This window comes from Protopterus annectens, chromosome 15.part0, assembly GCF_019279795.1.
Source record: "Protopterus annectens isolate FY-2018-M chromosome 15.part0, PAN1.0, whole genome shotgun sequence".
Lineage (NCBI taxonomy): Eukaryota > Metazoa > Chordata > Ceratodontiformes > Protopteridae > Protopterus > Protopterus annectens.
This window is the reverse complement of record NC_056749.1, coordinates 237504476-237530790: the sequence shown is the minus strand read 5'-3', so window position 1 is coordinate 237530790 and position 26315 is coordinate 237504476. Positions and strand designations below refer to the sequence as shown.

Sequence of the window (26315 nt, the reverse complement as noted above, 5' to 3'; positions counted from 1 at the left end):
AGTAATTCAGTGGTTTGCCATTAACATTACTGACACAGTCCTGAGTTTTTAATACATAGAATAAAGTGAATAGTATTTATTGGTCACTGTAGCTATGCCACATTATGACTGTAACTGTTGGCAGCATATCTGTAACCCGGGACAGCTGTATAGTAATGTCTGCCAATAATTTTTTATGACTATTAATTTACTGCTAGTGATGGCAAGCATATAAACCAAATAAAGGTTTGATATTTCAGACATTTCAGCAAGTGTGTACATGTATCTGCATATGTTTGTTTTTGTTGCTTTCCTTACCATACAAATTAAGAATTACTTATAAAGACTTGGAGTTTATTATAGGCATTTTGAAACCTGCTCTAGTTTGGTTTTGTACATCTAAGGAGCATTGGTTTGGCAACAATAGAATAGTGGCTTTCCCTAACACAGCTGTCCTTTACTACTCTATGTTCATAACTATTACTGCAAGAATTATTATTTCCACAAGAATATATTTTATGTAGCATCATATAAAGGGAAATTATCTTTCTTCTGCACTTTTGTTATGTTTTGTTTTTTGGTTTGTCTTCAAGTATGCTGCTTAATGCTGAGCACAATATGTATAAACATTACACAGGGGGATAAATAATGTTCAGCCGCACCCTCTGTCTTCCCTTTCTCTTTCTCCCTCCTCTGTCTTTCATCTCTTTCCCACGTCAGCCTTTCATTTTCCTACTTCTCCCGTCTCTCTCTCTCAACTTCTCTGGTTGTCCCCATATTTGCTGAAGTCCATTATGAAGGTAGTCAGTATTAAGCATCAATAAATGCTTGTTTAACTCTCTTTCTGAGTGATTTGGGGTAGATGGGGTGGGTGTTTATCATTTTTTTTTTCATAGACTAAATTTGTGAACCTCAGAACTTGGATTTCTTATTAACAAACTATCGATTTTGCAAAAATATATTCCCCTTTACAGTTTTTCCCATTCCGAGGTACAATATCAGAGTTAGTATCTTGGGTTAGTATCTTTTGTTTTGGATTTACACAGTATTGTTAATATTTCATGTTCTTGTGGGCTTCGTTATTGTGGATATTTACAAATTGCTTACAGTAAGTGCACAAGGTCCCTTTTTTATTTTAATCATTTGTTAACCAAGTAGCGCTGCAGGACACAAGTTTGCCTTTTCAGGGGAACCCAGGTACACCAGCTGGTACGTGACTTCTCTAAACCCACACACTGTGCAAACGGAGGCAATGGAGATTGAAGGAATCAAACCTAATGAGTACAGGAAGCAGCTCATTAGTAGCGCAGACCTTTAATCTTCTGCATTGAATATTTCATTGAAGCCCATTAGGATAAGAGAGTCACATCTGGTTTCTGTGAAAGTTTTTATAACTTACTGCAAGGTATAATGACCTTGAATTTAGTTATATTAGTTAGGAGGGGGTAGAGGGTCCAGAGCTTCCTGCACAGGGGCTGTGGGAGACTTTATTATCCCAATATAAGAGATTATTAATTAGAACCTCACTCAACATCCAATGTGTTAATCTCATTCAAAAGGGCTTCTGCAATGAAAAAATGTGAAGTACTGAATGACATAGTTCACAGAGATTAGGCATTTTAGCAGAACAAGTTATCTATAGTGCATCAAGTGCATCATTTTCCTATATTACACTATAAATACACATTCAGATTACTGGCTTCATCTCAAACATTTTGTAATCAAAATCAATTACAAATGAGCTTTCTTAAAATATATACGGAACTATCATTTGTAAACAGAAATACTAATACACTAATTATTTTTATGAGTTCTCTTTGTACTATTTTATCTGTTTACTTTTGCAGCACTGTGACTTCAAATCTCCTCGACTTGTCTCCTGAGACTGAAAGAAGATCAAAGACCATCCATTCTGCTGAGAAAAGGTAACTTATGACAGTTCAAGTGATGCAAAAAGTGCACTCGAAGGTCTGACTGTATTCTGGAGTAATTAAATGTTCGCGCTACAAATCATATTAGGCAACTATCAAAGAAAATCAAATACGTATAGCACTGTGAGCTTGACTACTTTGTATAAAATAAACCTAATGATCACTTTACAAGGGCCGTGGTGGTGCAGCGGTTAGAGTTGTCACCTCACAGCAAGAGGTTCTCTGGTTCGATTCTCGGCTGGAGCGCCTTCTGTGCAAAGTCTGCATGCCTTCCCCATGGTCGAGTGACTTTAAAGACATGCAGGTAGGTGCATACATGAGTAGGTGTGCCTTCTTTGAAGGTTGGGCACCAGGCTGGCAACTCAACACTGTAAAAATTCATTGCCAATTATTAGCAGACCGGAGTTCTGCTGTGGCGATGCCTAACTGGAAAAAAGCTGAAAGACAGTTTAATAATCACTTTACAGATACGTTAAAATAGTACAACAGTTTGATCTGACATGAATGCTTCCGAGACTGACATTTGTGGCAAATAAGCCATCCAAATGGCAATGTGGAATAAAGGTCTGGTTGCAGCCCAGATTACTGGGATATGCCCCATGGTGGCAGTGAGGGCCCAGGGGCTTACCCACTATGGGGAGGAGAGAGGCAGCCCATTGAGCTATGTGACTGACATTTAGCTGATATTGATATTGTAGTAGGATGCAGCAGTAATGGATCAAAACATGAGCTCCTGCTAAGCTATGCTGTCACACTCAGCGTTCAAGATTCATCTCATATGCAGAAGTACACATAACAGACTGGGGCAACATTATGGGAATAAGTTCATAGGCTCATAGGTAAGTATTAGGCTAGCTGTGTTTGCAGACCATTTTACGCCTAGCCAATTTCTGTTTTTGTGCTGGAATTTACCTATCCCATTAGGTTAGAGATTGGCCTTACCTTTCCCATGGTCAATAATTATGTATTATCCCTAATGAAAATAACTGTGATCATACCACAGACAATTTGAAGGGACCCATGCATGGAATAAAGCATTTAGGAGCTGCCTCTAGCCATTAGTAGTGCAGAGGTCAGTCCTGCAGTAAATTTTCTGTTTCTCATCCATAGATCCAAGCTGCACTTGAATATGGACAAGGATGAACTTTATTTTATGTGGATAGGGAATCTGTTCCAAAGCAGTAGTATCCTCTGTAAGATATACTGTACCTGTCCTTCCAAACCATTCTGTTGATGTTGCAGAAGAGGTTTAGATCCCTAGACTGAGTAATTCTGATGCCATCTGACTTGCTGAAGTGCAGTAAATGCATCAGTATTGGGTCAGAGAATGCCTTGTATGCACCTCTCAGCAGTCCGTAGGATACTGAGTATAGTGACAGGGCTTTGAGTCAGTCCATGTAAGACATGTTCTTTAGGCCTTGTATCCTTTTAGTAAGGCATCTCTGTAGGCATTCCAGTTGTTGCATGTATCTTGACAGATACAAGGCAAAGGAGGCATTATATTCAATGACTTGCCTAATGAGGCTGAGTAACGGGGTACAATGACATCCCTAGATCTAGGTACAATCCCTTTGTTTATAAGCTGTTCACTAGAGAAGGACTTTCTTAAAACAATGGACACATATTGGTCAAAAGTTAGGTTGCTGTCCACATAAGTTCCCAAATCATGAACTAGTGGGTCATCTCTCAGGTCTTTTAGGTTGTTTGTCTTAAAGGAAGCCTCAACATATCAGGCTGCTGCATGGGGCAACATGCGATATGTTTAAGCAAAAACTCTGACAACCCTCTGGATCGTGACCATGCTTGACCAACTCTTGCACAGTGGGAATGAAAGGATCAATCAGAGGGCTGATGGTCAGCAGATACAGGAAGAAAAATGACAAAAAATACATAAAGCTGCAGTGTTTGAGATAAGAAAATTTACTATTTGGGCAATATCTTGAAATTCATGTATTTTTTCCTTTTCCTCCAGCACTACTGAGACTGAAAAGTTCCCTAACTGGTCATCTTATACAGAGACAAAAACTGTGATTACAGATACCTCTAAAGAAAGATAAATCCCAGTAATTAGGTTGGTCAGCATGGCTGATTTTATTCTGAATTAATTTCACTATGACACAGTCAATTTCTGTCTAAAGTATCAAAATGAATGGCCGGGGGTCATGAAATAACAGAAATAGTCATAGCTGCAATTCAGTTTTGTTATACAATGCAAGGAGAAAATGTCCACTATAGTACTTTATAACATGATAGAAGAAGTTATAAATCAATAAATATAATATGTAAAACATATTTACATGCTCCCCTGCACCCCCCCGCTATTTAAATATACCAACTCTGAGATCACACTACATTGCGGTAAAGGGAAATCTTCCCATTCTGCGCTCTATGGAGATCCTCATTTTGACTGGTCAAGCTTTTAAAAGTTTGATCATATGGTCTCAGCCATATGAAAGTAGAGCTTTTAAAAGTTCGACCATCTGAAGGGGACCCGTGTGTGTGTGTGTGTGTGTGTGTGTGTGTGTGTGTGTGTGTGTGTGTGTGTGTGTGTGTGTGTGTGTGTGTGTGTGTGCGATGAAGCTCAGTTAAGGGTAGAAGTGCTCATCTATTTACTATTTTTTTTCAATAAAGTATTGATTTCAAAAACAAGTTATAAGTGCTGGATTACTCAAAAGTCTCAACTAAGCTTGTCTACAGTTAGTGGGTTTTTTTTTCCTTGATTTTAAGGAGTTTCAACCAGCAATTTTGCTGCTCATAAAGTATCAGTTTTCATTGTAGATGAATTTTTTTCCTTATTTTGGGAGATATCTTACCATCTAAGGCTAATATATCTTACCTCCTAAGGATAACAATGATCTGTTTTTATATATCTATAGTCTGTATCTCTCTATATGTATGTGTTTGGGGGTTATAATAGGCTTTCTACCAAATTTATACACACAACTTCGGTCGACCAGGAAAGGAGTTCAAATATCAAAAAAATGTCCGAATTTCCAAATGAATCTATTTTAATACTTTAATAACGGATAAAAAAAAAATCAACAAATAATCAATTAAATCAAGCGCTTTCATCTCCGAATTCGGAGACTTTATCAAGATAGATTCATTTCGAAGTTCGGACATTTTTTTGATATTTGAACTCCTTTCCTGGTCGACCGAATTTGTGTGTATCAGTTTGTTCATGTTTTCTTGGATTTCTACCAAATTTGCTAATTTCTGAAAGGGTGGAAAAATAAAATAGAAAACAAAAATATAAGGTATGAAAAAGATTAGAACAAGTACAACAGAATCACAAACTAGCAGTAAGCTAATATGTAATTTAGCCCAAAATAGCTGTATGAGCAAAATTCACTTGTAATATGATAAATTATTTGTGCAACAGACCAAGATGAACAAAGAAAATGATATGCATTAAAGCAAAGCTGTTTCTGCAGACTAATAAAGAGACATTAATAGGAAGCTGCTGCTTTCATTGTTATTGATTATAACTATGGAGGTAAGTGCACAGTATAATAAGATAGTATATTTCTATAAGATTACTAAGCAAGATAACACTGTTCAACAACAAAGATCCCATTGATTAGTCTGTCAAAACCTGCAACATTTGTGAGGCCTGTTAAACAGGGAAGAAACATCATGCAGATACAGAAGGGATATATTTAAGCCAAGAGAAAGACAGAAATACTGAATGGGAATTGTACAAGAGAATGGACCTGAAATTCAAATTACAAAAAATCCTTAACAGATCCATTACTCAAAACAGAATGGCAGCAGGTCTAGACTGATACAGTCTTCATTTCCTTATTCTTTTTCTGAGATTATTATAGTGTCAGACTGATAATGAATACATGAGAGGGTTAAACTCCCATGGTTTGAGATACATGGCTGGTTAATGATGTCATGTGTTATACGACTTTCTTTTTCACTGAATTTCATCTTTATCTTGTGGGTCAAATCCTCTTTCTATTTGTACATTGGGGATAAAATTACAGATTACAGCAATGTGACATAGGCAGTCAGGTACATTTTTAGATATCCACAAGTTCTCTATGCTGTGTTTGTTGCAATAGCTGTGATTAATCACTCTTTAGATTGTAAACAGCTTCTAGCACTACAGTCACCCCTTCTGTTGAAGTATGCACCTGTGATTATTGTAAGGCCATAACTGAAGTGATAATGTACAGTTGCTCTCATTAACTAGGGAATGATCCTACCCTTTTTTCATTGAGTGAATTTTCTGAGAATTCTAAATATCAAATAATGTATTCCTGAAAATGTTTTCTATACTTACAGCAAGGAAGACAAAAATATCCTTGACTGGGCTCCTGAAACTGAAAGAACGAGTACCAGCAGCTCTTCAAAGAAAAGGTAAAAAAATATTAATGGCAGAAATAAAGGAAAGGAAAAAAACTCTTAGGAGATGTGTCTTTCAATAACATATTTTGAAATTTTATTGCAAAACTATCGACTTTTAAAATATGCTTCCATGTTAAATATTGTCTGTTACTGTGAATTATGTAATGATATGAAATGGCTAGCTCAGAGAGTTTACTTGTTTTTTTCTTTAACCTGCTTAACTGACAAAGCAGTTTACGCTGTCATGTTTTCTGTGGTAGCACAACTGCTTAAGACCGTTAGCCTGCTACACTGCTCAGATATAGGAGATCATCGCCTTTCCTTGTTACTGAAACCTGCACATTGATAGATAAATAACCATTGCTTGATCCAATTTTCCCAGATAAATAATTCTAATTTTAATGAATAAATTGTTAAAGTTAATAATTTGTAAACTTTAGCAGTTGCACAATTGAAAGGGGGGTGGTATAATGGTTGAACTGTTTACCTTGCAAACACAAGGTACAAGGCTTGGTTCTTACCTTTCAAAGAAAAACTAGCTAAACTTAAAATGGCCCAAAATGGGTGCTAGTCTAGTATTTGCCTATAAACCTATAAAGTTGAAATTTGGAAATGTTGAGCCTGTATTGCTTTAGAATGCCATTAAAGTATCACTGACTTCTTAGCAAGGGATACAATCATAGTTAATTAATTTTGAAGATTTATAAAGAAGATTGTAGGAAAAGACTAAACAATAACAAAAAAACAGCTAGAAATAGTGTTCATCATGAGAATACAAATCTAGATAAAAGGAAAATATTTGGCAAGACCTAATGGCTGCAATTCAAAAGGGTCTAAAACTGAAAAAGATAAAATAAAGGATGTAAATTTTCTAGGAATTATAATGGATATTATTCATAATTTTCAAGAGTCCCAGAAACTCCAGAGTTAATGACCATATTATTCCCAGCTTCTCCATTTTACCCTGTAATAGGCAACCTGATTTTTAAAATAAATGTAAGGATAATTAATTTCACTTGTTTCTTTTTTTTAACCTTTGATGGGCAACCTGAATTTTCAAATCCATGTTAATATAATAGAGCTGTAAAGATTGTGGCTAAGCTCCCATTAACATCCCATCAGATTTGCTTTAAGATAACTTTCCTCTAGGTTATATATGCATGATAAATATAATTCTAGGTACTCTTCCTATAAGTTTTGAAATTTATCAAAAGGATAAGCAGAAAGATGTGAACAAGAATACTTTCTGGCTTGCGTTAGAGTAAAAATGTAATATTATGTAAATCTTAAACAGCTTATAAAATTTGTAACAGTTTTATCATTCTTCTATCTGGGACAAACATTGAAATAGCAATCAACATTATTACAAGTGGACTTGCATTTAGAGTAAGTCTTTGAAGTAGATTTACTTTTTCATGCCATGCTACACTCAGGTGCAAATTCCGAACAGTTATAGCAAGGTGTATACCATTACTGCAAGGTATACGCATGGTGTACACCTTGCAGTAACCATTTCCATTTTAGAGACAGCCCTGCTATGGTGCTTTAGCAGAAAAATGTCAGCACTGTGGGAGGGCTGTCTTGTGGACATGCTAAATATTAATGAGGCATTCTGGGGAGATGCATATGCTAATTAGCCATGTACTTTTCCCCCAGAAATGCCTGTGTAAAGAACACCAGCCACCTGTGTTAATAAATGCAGCTAAAAGCTCACATTTGCCCATTGTAGTAGAGGTAAGTGCCAGAGAGTTTAGCAGATAGGTAATGTTGGGGTGTGTAATGTGTGTATGCGTGGGGCTGCTTGTGTGAGCATATGTGTGACTGTGTGTCTGCCTGAGAGGTCACAGCAGCGGTGTTAGTTGGAGGATAGCTAGGGAAGGATAGGGTAGGGATGGAAGAGTGTGTGTGTGTGTGTGTGTGTGTGTGTGTGTGTGTGTGTGTGTGTGTGTGTGTGTGTGTGTGTGTGTAAGTGTGTTTGTATGCGTGTATGAGTGAATTGGTGAGTGCGTCTGAGAATGCGATCAGGTGGTTTGTGTATGTGTATATGCATGAATACGCGCGCGTGTGTGTGTGTGTGTGTGTGTGTGTGTGTGTGTGTGTGTGTGTGTGTGTTGTAGGACTATCACACCTCCATACTCCCCTAGACTAATGAGCAAATCCTACAGTACTGGGGGTGTGGGAACAGTAGACATCAGGGATTCACTTTACATCATGTCGTATAGGCACTTAAAAGATATTAGAACAATGTCTGACAGCATGAAAGATGAGGGTTAAGGAGAACAGTAGACACTAGGGATAACTCTTTATATCATGCCTTAATGGCACTTAAATCAAATTAGAATGTTTTGCAGCATGAAAGACATGGGCTAGGGGATCACTAGATACCAGGGATACTCTATATAGCCTGCCCTAAAGGCCCTTAAAAGTTTCAAACCCTGTAACTTCAGTACGGACCAAATGATAATGCTCTACAGTATCATGAGGCTCCAGGGATATTTGTAAAATAGTACTCATGTATTTAAAAAATAAATAAATAAATTGAATGGGGATGTTGAACTCTTGGCTTATCAGTTAGGAGCCTTAGCCTGCTATGCTAACTCATCCTGTGGTACAGTATTTTTATACATTATAAGAAGTATGAAACTATGGCGTGTGGCATTATTCTCTGATTGTAATGCCTCATGAGTTATGAGGGATCAGGGCAGGTATAAGAGGCAACAGCAGGAGCATCTTGTAAAATCATGGATGATTGAGAGGGATGGAGATATGCCCATGTTGGGGAGGCTTTGGGATAGAGCCAGCAGGAACTTTACATGACACCAGGGAAAATTTTTAAAGTATTGTTTGGACACATTTAAAAAAGTAAACAGATCTAGCATCACCTTTCCCTTCATGAATACAACTCTAAAATCTGGCATTACTGACTGAAAGGATCAGTGATTTACAGGGGTAGAGAAAAACTAAGAATGGATACAGGGGATGTTATGATGTTATGTCATCCAGAAACAGGTAAGAAGTATGTGATGTGAGTGTGTGTGTGTGTGTGTGTGTGTGTGTGTGTGTGTGTGTGTGTGTGTGTGTGTGTGTGTGTGTGTGTGTGTGTGTATATGTGTGTGTGTGTGTGTATATGTGTGTGTGTTCAAAGATAGGTACTAGGCTATTGGCCCTAGGGCCTATATAAACCTAGCCAAAAAGGTACCCTGGCTTTCGCCACCCAAGAAAATTATTTTCCTGTGCCCCTGTCAAGCAGAGCCACAGAAGTGATCCCTGGGTGAATTTCCTATCTCCAATCCAATCATCAAGATTTTTTTGAAGAGTGCTAATGAAGAGCTTTGTTTGATATAAATAGGTAGTTTGTTCCAGAGTATGGGAAGTCTCTGAGACAGGAATCTATCCCTCCAACATGTTCTGTTTATTGTGGTGACAAGGTTTAGATCTCTAGAGCATGTAGCTCAGAGGAATTGGGATTTCTTTAAGTGGAGCATGTCCAACAGCTCTGGGTTTGACATAGCTTTGTATGTTAGGCAGAGATCGCCTCTGAGGAGGCGATATGCAATGGAGTAAAGCTGGAGATTTTTGAGACGGTCTGCGTAGGGCATCTGTTTGAGGCCAGTAATCCTCTTTGTGAGGTATTTATGCGGCCTTTCCAGTTGTTGTAGATGTCTTGTGAGGTACATACCAAAAGGGCCACTGTATTCTATAATGGGTCTAATGAGTGACAAGTAGAGGGGAACAATGACCTCTTTTTTCCTGGATGAGAAACATTTTGTGATGAGGTGTGCCACATAGAAGGATCTGTGTGTGTGTGTGCATGCATGCATGTGTTCATGCGTGCTTGTGTGTGTGTGTGTGTGTGTGTGTGTGTGTGTGTGTGTGTGTGTGTGTGTGTGTGTGTGCACATGTGAATGAGTGAGGATGTCTGTACCAACATGATGCTTGGGCCTCCAGTGTTAATTACAACAGGAAAGTGTTGATTAGCACTAGCAGTAGCCAAGGGTAATTCAGAGACAAGCACATTATCTGATAATGAGGTCTTTCCTCATTGTGGCCAACATGTCCCTGAATCACAAATTCCCATATCACATAAACAGCACCTTTTTGCCAGAGCTTTTACTGCCAGTGGTGGAGTTCTTTTTGAATCCCTGTGTCAGTGTATATGTTTTGACAATGTTTATATAACCTTCATTAAACTGTCAACCAATTAATTCTCTGTAAGAAGGTAAATGCAAGCGCTGTGGCTAGACTGATGTGTAGATCTTTTGCATGTTTTCTGATTCTGTAAATTTGTTATATTTTATGGGCGTATTTAAATGAGAAAGTGAAAATAATCAAAGTAATATATTTGGATTCCAGCTTCTACTGAGTGATTTTATAGATTTTGTTTTGATACTGACGACTTATAAGTCCATAACAGTAACAGTAATACTATCTGCCCTTAAATAAAATATAACAGCTGTTTGCAACATTTTAACAGAGAGGATTCCGACTTGGGCTCTTATCATAACCAGCTTATTATGAGCTTGAGATACGGATGCTAACAAATTCACGTTGAGAATGAAGGTTAAAAGGTAGGGCTTGGTATCCATGTCAAGAACACATAATAAATAGTTGATAGGTGGCCCAATCATAATTCTTTGTAGTGCATGCATCGGTTTCTGCTCCATGTAGTGCCAGTTACAGGAAAACATATAGGAACACATGGTGTCTTACCTGCTTTCAAACCCTTTCAAAGCTAGTAAAGCCCTTAGTGCTGTCAATCAGGCAACAACAAAATGAAGAGACTCTCTTTAGAACTAATGGATTTAAAAGCTGTTAACTTTCTGACACACTCTTTGTTCATAACTGTGGCACAGTGAAGTTCTAATGGCATTTAAAATTTGTTTTACCTTCTGCCACTGTTTTTTGCTGGCTGGCACTGCCTCTTGTTTTTTCTTGATATGAGATCCATCCCTAATAGCAGATAGGGGTGATTAGTAAAAGCATGTAAAGCACCTTTCTGATGACAGATAGGTCTTAACAATCTTATCTTTCTCCCAATGTACAGCATAATCATAACACTCAATAATCCATCATTTTGTCAAAGAACATTATGAATGCATTTGAACCAAGTGTTAAATTTAAGAAACAGTTTCTGTTTTGGCAAAATACATGATCAGTTGTTTTAGACATTTTTCAAAAAAAACTTTATGTACTCTAGATATGTAACATAGCTAAGTTTATATTTTAGCCTCATGTTGTTATAAAGAGTGTTCAGTATGTTCTTTTGTGGAAAATTAAGAAAAAAGTAAGTAGCCATTGCTGCCAAAGCTGCATGTCTCTCACAGAGTACAACTTCATCATTCTATCTGCCATGACAGATATAGAAGGAATCCTTGGGATTATAAATTCTACTTCTTCTTGCACCTGCCCTGAGTTTCTTTGACTCATTTTTTACAAGTGGGTTTCTAATCAAATTATTTATACTATATCACTCTCCTGTTCAGTTTTGATATGCTGTTTTATTTTGTTTCTGTTCTTGCACGAATAACTATTAATTCTATTCTAATTTACTACTAGGTCAAACTTAACTATATATTTGTTAACTATATGATCATGCAACATGCTTGCCAGGTTTAGGGGGAAAATAAAAAAAAAAAAAAAAATATATATATATATATATATATATATATATATATATATATATACACAGCAGTGGATATAAAAAGTGTACACACCCCTGTTAAAATGCCAGGTTTTTGTGATATAAAAAATGAGACCACAATAAATCATTTCAAAACTTTTCCCACCTTTAATGTGACCTATAACCTGTACAATTCAATTGAAAAACAAAGAAATCTGTTAGGGGAAAAAATAAAAAAAACATACAATAAGCTCGTTGCATAAGTGTGCACACCCTTAAACTAATACTTTTTTGAAACACATTTTGATTTAATTACAGCATCCAGTCTTCTTGAGTAGGAGTCTATTAGCATGGCACATCTTGACTTGGCAATATTTGCCCACTCTTCCTTGCAAAAGTGCTCCAAATCTGTCAGATTGCGAGGGTATCTCTTGTGCACAGCCCTCTTCAGGTCACCCCACTGGTTTTCTATTGGATTTAAATCTGGGTCATTCCAAAACTTTAATTTTCTTCTGGTGAAGCCATTCTTTTGTTGATTTGGATGTATGCTTGTGGTCATTGTCGTGTTGAAAGGTGAAATTACTCTTCATCTTCAGCTTTCTAGCAGATGCCTGAAAGTTTTGAGCCAAATATGACTGGTATTTGGAACTGTTCATAATTCCCTCCACCTTAACTAAAGCTCCAGTTCCAGCTGAAGAAAAGCAATCTCAAAGCATGATACTGCCACCACCATGCTTCATTGCGGGGATGGTGTTCTTTTGCTGATGCAAAGTGTTGTTTTTGCGCAAATGTACCTTTTGGAATTGTGGCCAAAATGTTCAACCTTGGTCTCATCAGACCATAACACATTTTCCCACATGCTTTTGGGAGACTTGATGTATTGTTTTGCAAATTTTAGCTGGGCCTGGAGGTTTTTCTGTCCAGACATATGGAGAATACAAGAGATTGTTGTCACATGTAGAACACAACCAATACTTGCCAGAAATTCCTGCAGCATCTTAGTTGTTGCTGTAGGTCTCTTGGCAGCCTCCTTGACCAGTTTTCATTTTGTCTTTTCATCAGTTTTGGAGGGATGTCCCATTCTTTGCAACGTCACTGTTGTCCCATATTTTCTCCAATTTTTGTTGATTGTCTTCATTGTGTTCCATGCTATATCCAATGCTGTGGAAATATTTTTGTACTCTTCTCCTGACTGATACCTTTCAACAATGAGATCCCTTTGATGCTTTCTAAGCTGTCTGCAAACCATGGCATTTGCTGTAGCAGGCAACTGAGTAAATGTCGGGAAAATCCTACTAGAACAGCTGAACTTTATTTGGGGTTAATCAGAGTCTTTTTAATAGATGGCAGATGTGTACCCAAGAAGACTGAATGCTGTAATTAAATCAAAAGGTGCTTCAACAAACTATTAGTTTAAATGTGTGCACACTTATGCAACCAGCGTAATGTAAGTTTTTTATTTTTTATATTTTTCCCCTATCAGATTTGTTTCTTTTTCAATTGAATTGTACAGGTTATAGGTCACATTAAAGGTGGGAAAAGTTTTGAAATGATTTACTGTGGTCTCTTTTTTTATCACAAAAACCTGGCATTTTAACAGACAGGGATGTGTACACTTTTTATATTCACTGTATATACAGATAAATATATATATATATATATATATATATATATATATATATATATATATATAGAGAGAGAGAGACACACACACACACACACACACACACACACACACACACACACACACACACACACACACACACACACACACACACACACACACACACACACACACACACACACACATACGCACACGCAAACACACACACACAAAGTCATCTTGTGACTGTCAGCCAGATGTTCTATAACTGTGTCATGTTATGGCCCATTTCAATGTATTAACAGAATATGATGACAGGCCACACCTTTAGCATGTAAGAAGTACATGAGTATACCCATTTATGGTGTCAGCTGACACTGATCTATATGACAACATATAGTCTAGTAGCTGTTATATAGACAGTCACCACATTTTACATTATGAAAGTTTACATCCCAGAATTTTTACTTTGGTGAACTACTCAGCAAATGTGACAGCCTAAACAATGCTAGTTTTCAAACCCTGTCATGTTAGGGGCTGCAACCCACACAACCATTTGCTAAATATGCTAAGTCCAAAGCAACTATGCTATGGAGTAAGCATTGTTTATTACTAGACTGTGCATATGGGTATGTATATGTGTTTGTTTGTGTGTGTGTGTGTGTGTGTGTGTGTGTGTGTGTGTGTGTGTGTGTGTGTGTGTGTGTGTGTGTCTCTGAAACCTGATGATCTTTAGACCTGCATGTTCAGCAAAGTAGATCATTAAATTAAAATTTGAAAGATGTGGGCACCAGTCAGGTGATAGATATCTTAATTGCCCTGTAGATAATCTTATGGGCACCTTTAGTAAGTTTCAAAGTGACCATTTACTTGTGGCTTACTGGTCAGAGTACCTCATGTGAACCTTCAAAGCCGATTTAAAACTCAGTGCCAAAAAATTATCTTTTGGAAAGATAACCACCTCTAGAAATTAATGCGTTGATAATACACCCCTAAGAGTTGACCCTTTGGTCAAGGATTTGGGAAAGCATGATGGCAGTGACTTAGCCATTGACCATCATGTGTCTACTGTAATAAAGAAATAATTTTACATTGCACAACTTATAAGCAAGGGTATGGCATCTAGGTCCAAAGAAGTCAACCCTCATCAGACCAGTCAGTACATACAATGTCCCCTTTGGTATTTAACTGATTAAGCATATGCCACAAATGGTGCACCCTCAGAGTTTCCTCATAAAAAGAATACAAGGTGTAGAAAAAATGTCATATGTAGACTGACTCAAATCCCCTGTTCTTGTACTTTGCTCCTACTGACTGCTGAGGAGCAATCTATGCTTAGCTTTCAAAGTAACCACTTATCCAGCCCTAATGGACCTGTTGTATCTCTGTAAAACAAATAGCATCAGAAATACCCAGTCTAGGGACCTGAACCTTGTCTGCAGCATAAATAAGACATTTTGGGAAGACAGGTATGTGTCTTAGAGACGATCCCTTCTCTGACGTAGGCTTACCTTCCTTGTGAGGCAGAGTTCCTTCCTGCCACCACTGCTCCCTAAATAACTTGCAGATTTACTGACCTATAGTATTTGTCAGTGTTCTGGGAATATAACACTGCTACTATACACATTTAGCTTTCCTGATACTAGTTGAGTGTAAAGTTCACAAGGGTACACCTGGACAAGTTCAACTCCTTCAACCTGAATAGCCTACCTGGCACAGTGTCCATAAATGCACATGCAATGGTTTCCTTTTTAAAGATTTTCTCTTTTCTCCATGGGGGTGCAAATATGAAATTAGTAGAAATAAGTAATAGGATGGTGGCAAAGGCTGCCATATGAGGGGTGAAAGGTGTTTTTTAAGTTTCCTAAAGTTGAAGGTTCAACCAGTTATTTTCTTCCAGTAGAGCCTTTGATAACTTAGAACTTGATGTGATGTAGATGAAGCTATATCTTCCACTAAAGAGTGTAACATAATGAGGCACACCCAAATCACAGAAAAATAAATTCTCTCTCACAGTTAACTACTGTTGCTTAAGACCGGCTATCTGCACACCCCTGAGGTTCTCTATAACTGCCCCCCCATTTTTTACTTTATTATTTAACATCTCTCTACTTATTCCTGTACAGCTCAGAGCAATACCGGCCACTAGACTACTCTCTCAGCCTTGTACATGGACTTAAAGTAACCCTCCCTCTCTTGCTATGTTCCTTGTACCTATAGTGAATAATTGTAGCTAGTAGTCCAGCCTTTCTTGCCCCTGCACTTTGACTTCTTAGTTCTGTATACCCCTTGATAGCTCCAACAAACTGTATATATTTACCTCCTGGTACAGTCTCTATTTAGTCCCTAGCTTTTACCTGCCTCTTTGTATTAGCTCATACACTGCTAAATCACTTTCTACCATAACGCAATCACCTCCTCCACCAGTCACCCATTACTTGTTAGTAAGCTAACTAATAAAGGCAGCTAGACTATTTTATTGAAGTAATTTATTAAATTAATCCCCTGAGGAGTTTTACCTTACTGATTTTTTTTCACAGTAGTGCAATGTCCTTGATCCAACCCACACTGTTCACCGTCGCTGCGCTCAGACTCACTCCTCTCCCCTACCCTACGCCCATTCCCACACACCACAACTATCCTGTCCTTTACAGTTATCAAACTGCACCTCTGTGCTCAGCCACCCAATCAAGCATCAACCTGTCTAACACACCCAAAGCTGCTACCACACAAATAGCCTTAAAGCACTCAATTCCTCCAAACTCAATAAAACTCAACTACAAAAAAAATAGCTCTACAATGCCTACTAAATCACTATACAAACAGCCATGTGCTAAGATCCACCAACAAAGCACTCATCGAAGTAACCAAAAGCAGGCATAGCTCAGGTGACTCTCTCTACTCAAGTGCTATTACTAAAATACGGAATACCCATCCTCTAGATATCAGGGTCTAAGACAGTAAGCTAAACATTAAAAACCATCTTCAGTCACACTTAGCCAGCTCTTGGAAATGTAACTGCACAGACCCAGGATAACTCCCTATCACAACAAATACTATACCTTTAGTCTACACTCACTCCCTGCTATCCTAACTCAAATATCCTTACTATCCTATTCCTAGTATATCCTTTTTGTCAATTACCATACTTTATTTCACAGGTTGCTGTACAGCTAACACCCAGAAATAAACTCAGAATCTCCTTAAGTCTAAACTGGCACTATATCAGACTCATATTCTTGTACTAATATCTGTTTGTAATACCCACCTATTTGCAGTGTAAATTTTTGTCTAACAGGTATATCCATTGTAATGTTCTCTCCTCACTTTTTATACATACTGTTTTAATTACATTGTATTATTTCAAATGAGCTAGTAATGCAATGTATTGCACTGTTTCTAAATGTACTATTTGGATCTTAGTGAAGCTTGTTCACTCCTCAATTTTTACACATAACGTATTAATCATATTGCATTATTTCAAATGAGCTAGATATGTCATGTATTGTACTGTTTCTAAAATGCACTGTTTTGTATCTTACTGGAGCCTTTCTCCCTGGGCCTTCTCCCTGGGCCTCCACTGAAAATGGGCTTCTTGCCCAGTCAGACTCTCCTGATAAACAAATGTAAAATAAAATAAATAAATAATACATTTGAACCAACCCTTAAGCAGCACAAATTTTGTATAAAAGTATTACTGTCAGCAGGTTTCTGTTGTCAACTTATTACACAGACTTCACACCCTCATTAATTACTTATGTAAAAGTCATTGTTGTGTTGGTCACCACTATCTATTGTGTAAGGATTTGATACACGTAACTTTGGATACCTTGTCATTAGTTTATATAGTGCTATTGTTAGCCTACAAACTCAGTAAATCACTGTTTCATTTTCATGACTTATCTACTGTATGAGAATTTTCTCCCTGAATCCCCTCTGAAAAGTGTCTTATAAAATGTATGGTCAAACTACAACAGAGTGACAGCAGATTGCATTATACTGTTATCAGCTCTGTACCGAACTCCTTATCCAGTAGTTATTCTCAGTCATTTGCCAGCTTGCCATGGCAGACAGCATGGTACTGTGCTAGTCCGTAGAATGCCATGGCTGACAGCATGGTACAGTGCTAGTCCCTGGCATGCCATGGCAGACAGCATGATACTGTGCTAGTCGCTGTCATGCCATGACAGACAGCATGGTACAGTGCTAGTCCCTGGCATGCCATGGCATACAGCATGGTACTGTGCTAGTTGCTGTCATGCCATGGCAGACGGCATGGTACTGTGCTAGTCCCTAACATGCCATGGCAGACAGCATGGTACTGTGCTACTCCCTGGCATGCCATAGCAGACAGCATGGTACTGTGCTAGTCCCTGGCATGGCAGACAGTGTGGTAATGTGCTAGTCCCAGGCATGCCATGGCAGATGGCATGGTACTGTGCTAGTCCCTGGAATGCCATGGCAGATGGCATGGTACTGTGCTAGTCGCTGTCATACCATGGCAGACAGCATGTTACTCTGCTAGTCTCTAGCATGCCATGAAAGACAGTGTGGTACTGTGCTAGTCCCTAGCATGCCATGGCAGACAGCATGGTACTGTGCTAGTCCCTGGCATGGCATGGCATGGCAGACAGCATGGTACTGTGCTAGTCTCTGGCATGGCATGGCAGACAGTGTGGTACTGTGCTAGTCCTTGGCATGCCATGGCAGATGGCATGGTACTGTGCTAGTCCCTAACATGTCATGGCAGATAGCATGGTACTGTGCTAGTCCCTGGCATGCCATAGCAGACAGCATGGTACTGTGCTAGTCCCTGGCATGCCACAGCAGACAGCATGGTACTGTGCTAGTCCCTGGCATGGCATGGCAGACAGTGTGGTAATGTGCTAGTCCCTGGCATGCCATGGCAGATGGCATGGTACTGTGCTAGTCCCTGGAATGCCATGGCAGATGGCATGGTACTGTGCTAGTCGCTGTCATGCCATGGCAGACAGCATGTTACTGTGCTAGTCTCTAGCATGCCATGGAAGACAGTGTGGTACTGTGCTAGCCCTAGCATGCCATGGCAGACAATATGGTACTGTGCTAGTCCCTGGCATGGCATGGCAGATGGCATGGTACTGTGCTAGTCTCTGGCATGGCATGGCAGACAGTGTGGTACTGTGCTAGTCCCTGGCATGCCATGGCAGACGGCATGGTTCTGTGCTAGTCCCTGGAATGCCATGGCAGATGGCATGGTACTGTGCTAGTCCCTGGCATGCCATGACAGACAGCATGGTACAGTGCTAGTCGCTGTCATGCCATGGCATACGGCATGGTACTGTGCTAGTCGCTGTCATGCCATGGCAGGCAACATGGTACTGTGCTAGTCCCTAGCATGCCATGGCAGACAGCATGGTACTGTGCTAGTCTCTGGCATGCCATAGCAAACAGCATGGTACTGTGCTAGTCGTTGTTATGCATGCCATGGCAGACAGCATGTTACTGTGCTAGTCTCTAGCATGCCATGGCAGACAGTGTGGTACTGTGCTAGTCCCTAGCATGCCATGGCAGACAGCATGGTACTGTGCTAGTCCCTGGCATGGCATGGCAGACGGCATGGTACTGTGCTAGTCTCTGGCATGGCATGGCAGATAGTGTGGTACTGTGCTAGTCCCTGGCATACTATGGCAGATGGCATGGTACTGTGCTAGTCCCTGGAATGCCATGGCAGATGGCATGGTACTGTGCTAGTCCCTGGCATTGCCATGGCAGATGTCATGGTACTGTGCTAGTCCCTGGGATGCCATGGCAGATAGCATGGTACTGTGCTAGTCCCTGGCATGCCATGGCAGATAGTGTGGTACTGTTCTAGTCCCTAGCATGCCAATGCAGACAGCGTGGTACTGTGCTAGCCCCTAGCATGCCATGGCAGACATCATGATACTGTGCTAGTCCCTGGCATGGCATGGCAAATAGCATGGTACTGTGCTAGTCTCTGGCATGGCATAGCAGACAGCAGGGTACTGTGCTAGTCCCTGGCATGCCATGGCAGATAGCGTGGTACTGTGCTAGTCACTGTCATGCCATGGCAGACAGCATGCTACTGTGCTAGTCTCTAGCATACCATGGAAGACAGTGTGGTACTGTGCTAGTCCCTAGCATGCCAATGTAGACAGCATGGTACTGTGCTAGTCCCTGGCATACCATAGCAGACAACATGGTACTGTGTTAGTCCCTGGCATGGCATGGTAGACAGTGTGGTACTGTGCTAGTCCCTGGCATGCCATGGCAGACAGCATGGTACTGTGTTAGTCCCTGGAATGCTGTGGCAGACGGCATGGTACTGTGCTAGTCCCTGGCAGGCCATAGCAGACAGCATGGTACTGTGCTAGTCCCTGGCATGCCATGGCAGACAGCATGTTACTGTGCTAGACTCTAGAATGCCATGGCAGACAGTGTGGTACTGTGCTAGTCCCTAGCATGCGATGGCAGACAGCATGGTACTGTGCTAGTCCCTGGCATGGCATGGCAGATGGCATGGTTCTGTGCTAGTCTCTGGCATGGCATGGCAGACAGTGTGGTACTGTGCTAGTCCCTGGCATACCATGGCAGATGGCATGGTACTGTGCTAGTCCTTGGAATGCCATGGCAGACGGCATGATACTGTGCTAGTCCCTGGCATGCCATGGCAGATGACATGGTACTGTGCTAGTCCCTGGGATGCCATGGCAGATAGTGTGGTACTGTGCTAGTTCCTAGCATGCCAATGCAGACAGCGTGATACTGTGCTAGTCCCTAGCATGCCATGGCAGACAGCATGGTACTGTGCTAGTCACTGGCATGGCATGGCAAATGGCATGGTACTGTGCTAGTCTCTGGCATGGCATGGCAGACAGCATGGTACTGTGCTAGTCCCTGGCATGCCATGGCAGACAGCATGGTACTGTACTAGTCCTGGCATGCCATGGCAGACTGCATGTTACTGTGCTAGTCCCTGGCATGTCATGGCAGACAGCATGGTACTGTGCTAGTCCCTGGCATGGCATGGCAGACAGTGTGGTAATGTGCTAGTCCCTGGCATGCCATGGCAGATGGCATGGTACTGTGCTAGTCCCTGGAATGCCATGGCAGATGGCATGGTACTGTGCTAGTCGCTGTCATGCCATGGCAGACAGCATGTTACTGTGCTAGTCTCTAGCATGCCATGGAAGACAGTGTGGTACTGTGCTAGCCCTAGCATGCCATGGCAGACAGTATGGTACTGTGCTAGTCCCTGGCATGGCATGGCATGGCAGATGGCATGGTACTGTGCTAGTCTCTGGCATGGCATGGCAGACAGTGTGGTACTGTGCTAGTCCCTGGCATGCCATGGCAGACGGCATGGTTCTGTGCTAGTCCCTGGAATGCCATGGCAGATGGCATGGTACTGTGCTAGTCCCTGGCATGCCATGACAGACAGCATGGTACTGTGCTAGTCGCTGTCATGCCATGGCAGGCGACATGGTACTGTGCTAGTCCCTAGCATGCCATGGCAGACAGCATGGTACTGTGCTAGTCCCTGGCATGCCATAGCAGACAGCATGGTACTGTGCTAGTCGTTGTTATGCATGCCATGGCAGACAGCATGTTACTGTGCTAGTCTCTAGCATGCCATGGCAGACAGTGTGGTACTGTGCTAGTCCCTAGCATGCCATGGCAGACAGCATGGTACTGTGCTAGTCCCTGGCATGGCATGGCAGACGGCATGGTACTGTGCTAGTCTCTGGCATGGCATGGCAGATAGTGTGGTACTGTGCTAGTCCCTGGCATACTATGGCAGATGGCATGGTACTGTGCTAGTCCCTGGAATGCCATGGCAGACGGCATGGTACTGTGCTAGTCCCTGGCATTGCCATGGCAGAAGACATGGTACTGTGCTAGTCCCTGGGATGCCATGACAGATAGCATGGTACTGTGCTAGTCCCTGGCATGCCATGGCAGATAGTGTGGTACTGTTCTAGTCCCTAGCATGCCAATGCAGACAACGTGGTACTGTGCTAGCCCCTAGCATGCCATGGCAGACATCATGATACTGTGCTAGTCCCTGGCATGGCATGGCAAATGGCATGGTACTGTGCTAGTCTCTGGCATGGCATAGCAGACAGCATGGTACTGTGCTAGTCCCTGGCATGCCATGGCAGATAGCGTGGTACTGTGCTAGTCACTGTCATGCCATGGCAGACAGCATGCTAGTGTGCTAGTCTCTAGCATACCATGGAAGACAGTGTGGTACTGTGCTAGTCCCTAGCATGCCAATGCAGACAGCATGGTACTGTGCTAGTCCCTGGCATACCATAGCAGACAGCATGGTACTGTGTTAGTCCCTGGCATGGCATGGTAGATAGTGTGGTACTGTGCTAGTCCCTGGCATGCCATGGCAGACAGCATGGTACTGTGTTAGTCCCTGGAATGCCGTGGCAGACGGCATGGTACTGTGCTAGTCCCTGGCAGGCCATAGCAGACAGCATGGTACTGTGCTAGTCCCTGGCATGCCATGGCAGACAGCATGTTACTGTGCTAGACTCTAGAATGCCATGGCAGACAGTGTGGTACTGTGCTAGTCCCTAGCATGCGATGGCAGACAGCATGGTACTGTGCTAGTCCCTGGCATGACATGGCAGACGGCATGGTTCTGTGCTAGTCTCTGGCATGGCATGGCAGACAGTGTGGTACTGTGCTAGTCCCTGGCATACCATGGCAGATGGCATGGTACTGTGCTAGTCCTTGGAATGCCATGGCAGACGGCATGATAATGTGCTAGTCCCTGGCATGCCATGGCAGATGACATGGTACTGTGCTAGTCCCTGGGATGCCATGGCAGATAGTGTGGTACTGTGCTAGTCCCTAGCATGCCAATGCAGACAGCGTGGTACTGTGCTAGTCCCTAGCATGCCATGGCAGACAGCATGGTACTGTGCTAGTCACTGGCATGGCATGGCAAATGGCATGGTACTGTGCTAGTCTCTGGCATGGCATGGCAGACAGCATGGTACTGTGCTAGTCCCTGGCATGCCATGGCAGACAGCATAGTACTGTACTAGTCCTGGCATGCAATGGCAGACTGCATGGTACTGTGCTAGTCCCTGGCATGTCATGGCAGATGGCATGGTACTGTGCTAGTCCCTAGCATGCCATGGCAGACAGCATGGTACTGTGCTAGTCCCTGGCATGCCATGGCAGACAGCATGGTACTGTGCTAGTCCCTGGCATTTTGTTCCATGTCTGTCAGGGGTAACAATGCATAATGCTGTAGGGAGAGATCAGAGGATACAGGAAATATAAAATTCCCAGGAAATGTTTTAATGATTAAAAGAGCAACATTCTGGACATGTGGCAGTAGATTATGAAGGATGAAGTAATGAAATGCTGTTGGACAGTACTGTGGTGGAGGGGAATATATCTGTGAATATTTGCTTTAAAAGACCTTTATTGAATTATCACTTGTGACTTAGGCAAATTTACATTTATATAAAAGAAAACAAAGCATGTTAACATATTTGCAGTTACAACCATTATACATCATATATATTCTTCTGTACAACATAATCAATCTAGCATTACATAAGTTGGTCAGTTCCTGCCTTTCTTTAAACCTTGTTCCTCCTCCCAGACATTTTTCTGCATGTATTATTTCCACAATTTCCTTTTTTTTTCTCCCTGATTTGCTCCTACCCTTTTCTAAATATCCCACTTCCTTTATCTCTGTTACTCTATTCACTATTTCAAATATGGTTGGATTAGACTTTGATTTCGTTTTTCTAGTAATTGCTTTTTTGCAGTCATCAGAATTAAACTTAACAAGACCTTACTATGTTTAGGCAATTCAGATCCTGTATCCCAGCTCAAAAAAATAATTTCCTTAGTTACACACATCTGCTCACCCAATATTTCTGACAGAGTACTCTGTAGGGAATTTTTAAAGTCTGCCAACTCTAATATTACACTCCCAAAACACATTTTCACAGTTACCTCTTTCTACCCCATCATACCTCTATTTGTCATCTCCCGAGGAAAAAATATCGAGTATATTTGAGATATAAAAATAACTATGCAAACACTTCCAAGCAAAAATCCTAAATCTTCTATACTGTGTTGCACATTTGGGAGACATACATGTCATCCCGTTGTTTCTTTGTAAATTGCTTAGCCAATCACTCTTCCCAATCTTTTCTAACCTCCTCTAACCGATTCCTAAAGTTTTCGTGCAATATTTTATATGCCCTCCTAATTATCCCTTTTTAAACAAAAGCGTCTGGTCTAGATTCAGCTACAGACTCTACCAGTGCAGGCCTTTCACTTAGGATTTCCCTTTTCTCTGCAGATATTCCGATATCAGTCCCTGATAGGGAAGGCAGTCTCTACCTTCCAGTCCAAATGTGTTCTTGGCCTCTTTCCATTCTATTACCATTCCCTCTCTAATTGTTTGTTCTAATACCTTGGGTCCTTTGCCAGTTTCCTCCAGTAAATTCCAGCCCCTCTTGCCTATTCTTTGTACTAAAAATTGCAGTTATCCCTATCAACAGAATATCATTTCTCCATTCCCGTGTTGCTTACTTCCTAGAATACTTTTCTGCTACTCTGTGATTATATTTTGTATGACTGTTGTTATTCTCCTTAAGCACGTGCATCCAAAATCCCACTCTCCCTTTATTTCTTCTATTTCCCCTTTGCTTCATCATCATCCCTTTCTACTTTGAAATTTCAGCTTTCTGCTTATGCTATGTATAAGAACCTTAACTGTATATCTCTAAGATATCCCTTTAAATCAGGTAATCCTAAATATATCTGCAAATGTTAATGGTCTTCAGGTGGTCTGCAGTCTTCTGGGTACAAACAGGATACGGTGCTGTTCTTATACATGATGTAGTACCTGCATTTTCATGAGTAACTGCAAACAAAGTGCATTCATTTCGGGGGAGCTTTCAAAAATTATGTTGTACTCGTATGGAGAAGAATACGTTTTCATGTGCATGAACTTAGGTCAGTCTGTTCTCCCAAATGCAATTACTCTGCACCATGGTATAATGAGCCCTTAATAAACAACATAGTTACTTGTACACAAATCCATAGGGTTTGTACTGACACAGTTCCCGGTCCAATGCTACACAGCTAAACCCATTCCCAATTATTGTCATTGCACTTGCACCAGATTTTAGCAAGTAACATCCGGCCCAAAAATTCTAAAACAAAATAAATAAATAGAGACATTACAGTTTTGTAACTTGCAATCAGTCCATCAGAGTAAAGGGACAAAGCTGTTATTAAACCCCAGGCAACCTGGATTTAATTAGCAGTTCAGACATTCGACAGTGCTGACAAGGAGGATGAGTGTGCCTATCCTGGGGAAAGGGACCATGCCTGGCCTCTCTCTCTCTCTCTGGTGGAACTCTAGTGGAGACTGGAGCTCAGAGAGATGACATAGGACTGGGAATGAGAGAACAGAGCAGGTGGGGCCATCCTTTGAGTCCAGGGATGGGACACTTGCAGGGGTTGCTTCCTAGTTCCCACCCAGCTTGACATTGATGACAACATGAGGTGGAGGAGTGACTTGGGGCTACAGAATATCATAACTTGGCTACAATATGATCATCACAGCTCCTTTACTTCTCTTCCAGCTGAAGGGGGTTTTATAGGTCACATAGCCTTGAAGTAATTTTGTCTAGAGTTACAGAAGTTGTCCAATAGGTTCATAGGTGTTTACTGGGCTAATGACCTATAGCTAATGGGCCTTTTTAAGCGTAGCCATGCATCTCAAATCTCTGACAAGTTCTGATACACTTGGTAAGTGTAAGCATGGGCCTGGGAGATAAACCAGTTACAGGTTACCTATATCTATTAGAGACATAGGTGCCAAACCAGGGACGAATTTCCTGTCTCCCATCCAACTTTCCAAGTTGTACTTTAATTGGTTAGTGAGGAACTCTGCTTCACATGGATGGAGAGCCTGTACCATAGACAGGGTAATCTCTGGGATACATACCTATCTCTCCAGCAGGTCCTATTTATATCACAAACAAGGTTTAAGTCTTTAGAATGGGTAATTCTGATGTTGTTTGTTTTGTGGATATGCAAGAGGTCTATTAGAGTGGGATCTGACAATGCCCTGTATGCTAGGCATAGATCTCCCCTCAAAAGCCTGTAGGAGACAAAATACAGAGATAGGGCCTTGAGGTGGTCTGCACAGAACATATTACTTATGCCCCGTATTCTTTTAGTGAGGAACCTCTGTGGACATTCCATTTGCTGGATATGCCTGGTTAGGTACATACCAAAGGGGGCATTGTACTCAATGATAGGTCTGACGAATACCAAACACAGTGGAACAATGACTTCCTTTGACCTAGATGCCATACCTTTGCTTATAAGTTGCGCAACATAGAATGATTTCCTCACCACTGTAGACACATGATGATCACAGGCTAGATTACTATATGTGTGTTTCCCTAAGCCCCTGACTACTGGGTCAGCTCTAAGGGATGTGTTGTCAATATGATAGTTACCAGGGATGGATGACCTTTCCAAAGGATACTATTATGCATTTCTTAGCATTTAGTTTTAGTCCATGGCTCTGACATCAGTTGTTTGTCTGTGTCGGCCCCTCCTGGAGATCATTTGTGTCAGTGTGATATTCAATAACAGCTCCTAATTTGCAATCATCTGCAAATTTAGTCAGCCAGAGACCACTGACATTGGCCTTGACTTCTGAGAAGTAAATGCCAAAAAGGAGCAGTCCAAGGACTGATCCCTGGGGGACTCCACTTGTGCCTAGCCTCTTTGTAGAGGTGGACTCCCCAATTCTAACTTC

The 26315-nt window shown here is 41.1% G+C and overlaps 1 protein-coding gene across 10 annotated transcripts in view; it reads left to right on the top strand.

Moving 5' to 3' along the window:
• Positions 1–26315, top strand: part of LOC122790166 (serine-rich adhesin for platelets-like) — a 475884-nt gene that overhangs the window by 315782 nt on the left and 133787 nt on the right. For all 10 annotated transcript variants that reach the window (XM_044057773.1, XM_044057769.1, XM_044057768.1 and 7 more), the window contains 2 exons: positions 1827–1904; positions 6204–6278. In XM_044057773.1, the coding sequence (XP_043913708.1) occupies positions 1827–1904; positions 6204–6278 (153 nt within the window). The remainder of the gene's footprint in view (positions 1–1826; positions 1905–6203; positions 6279–26315) is intronic.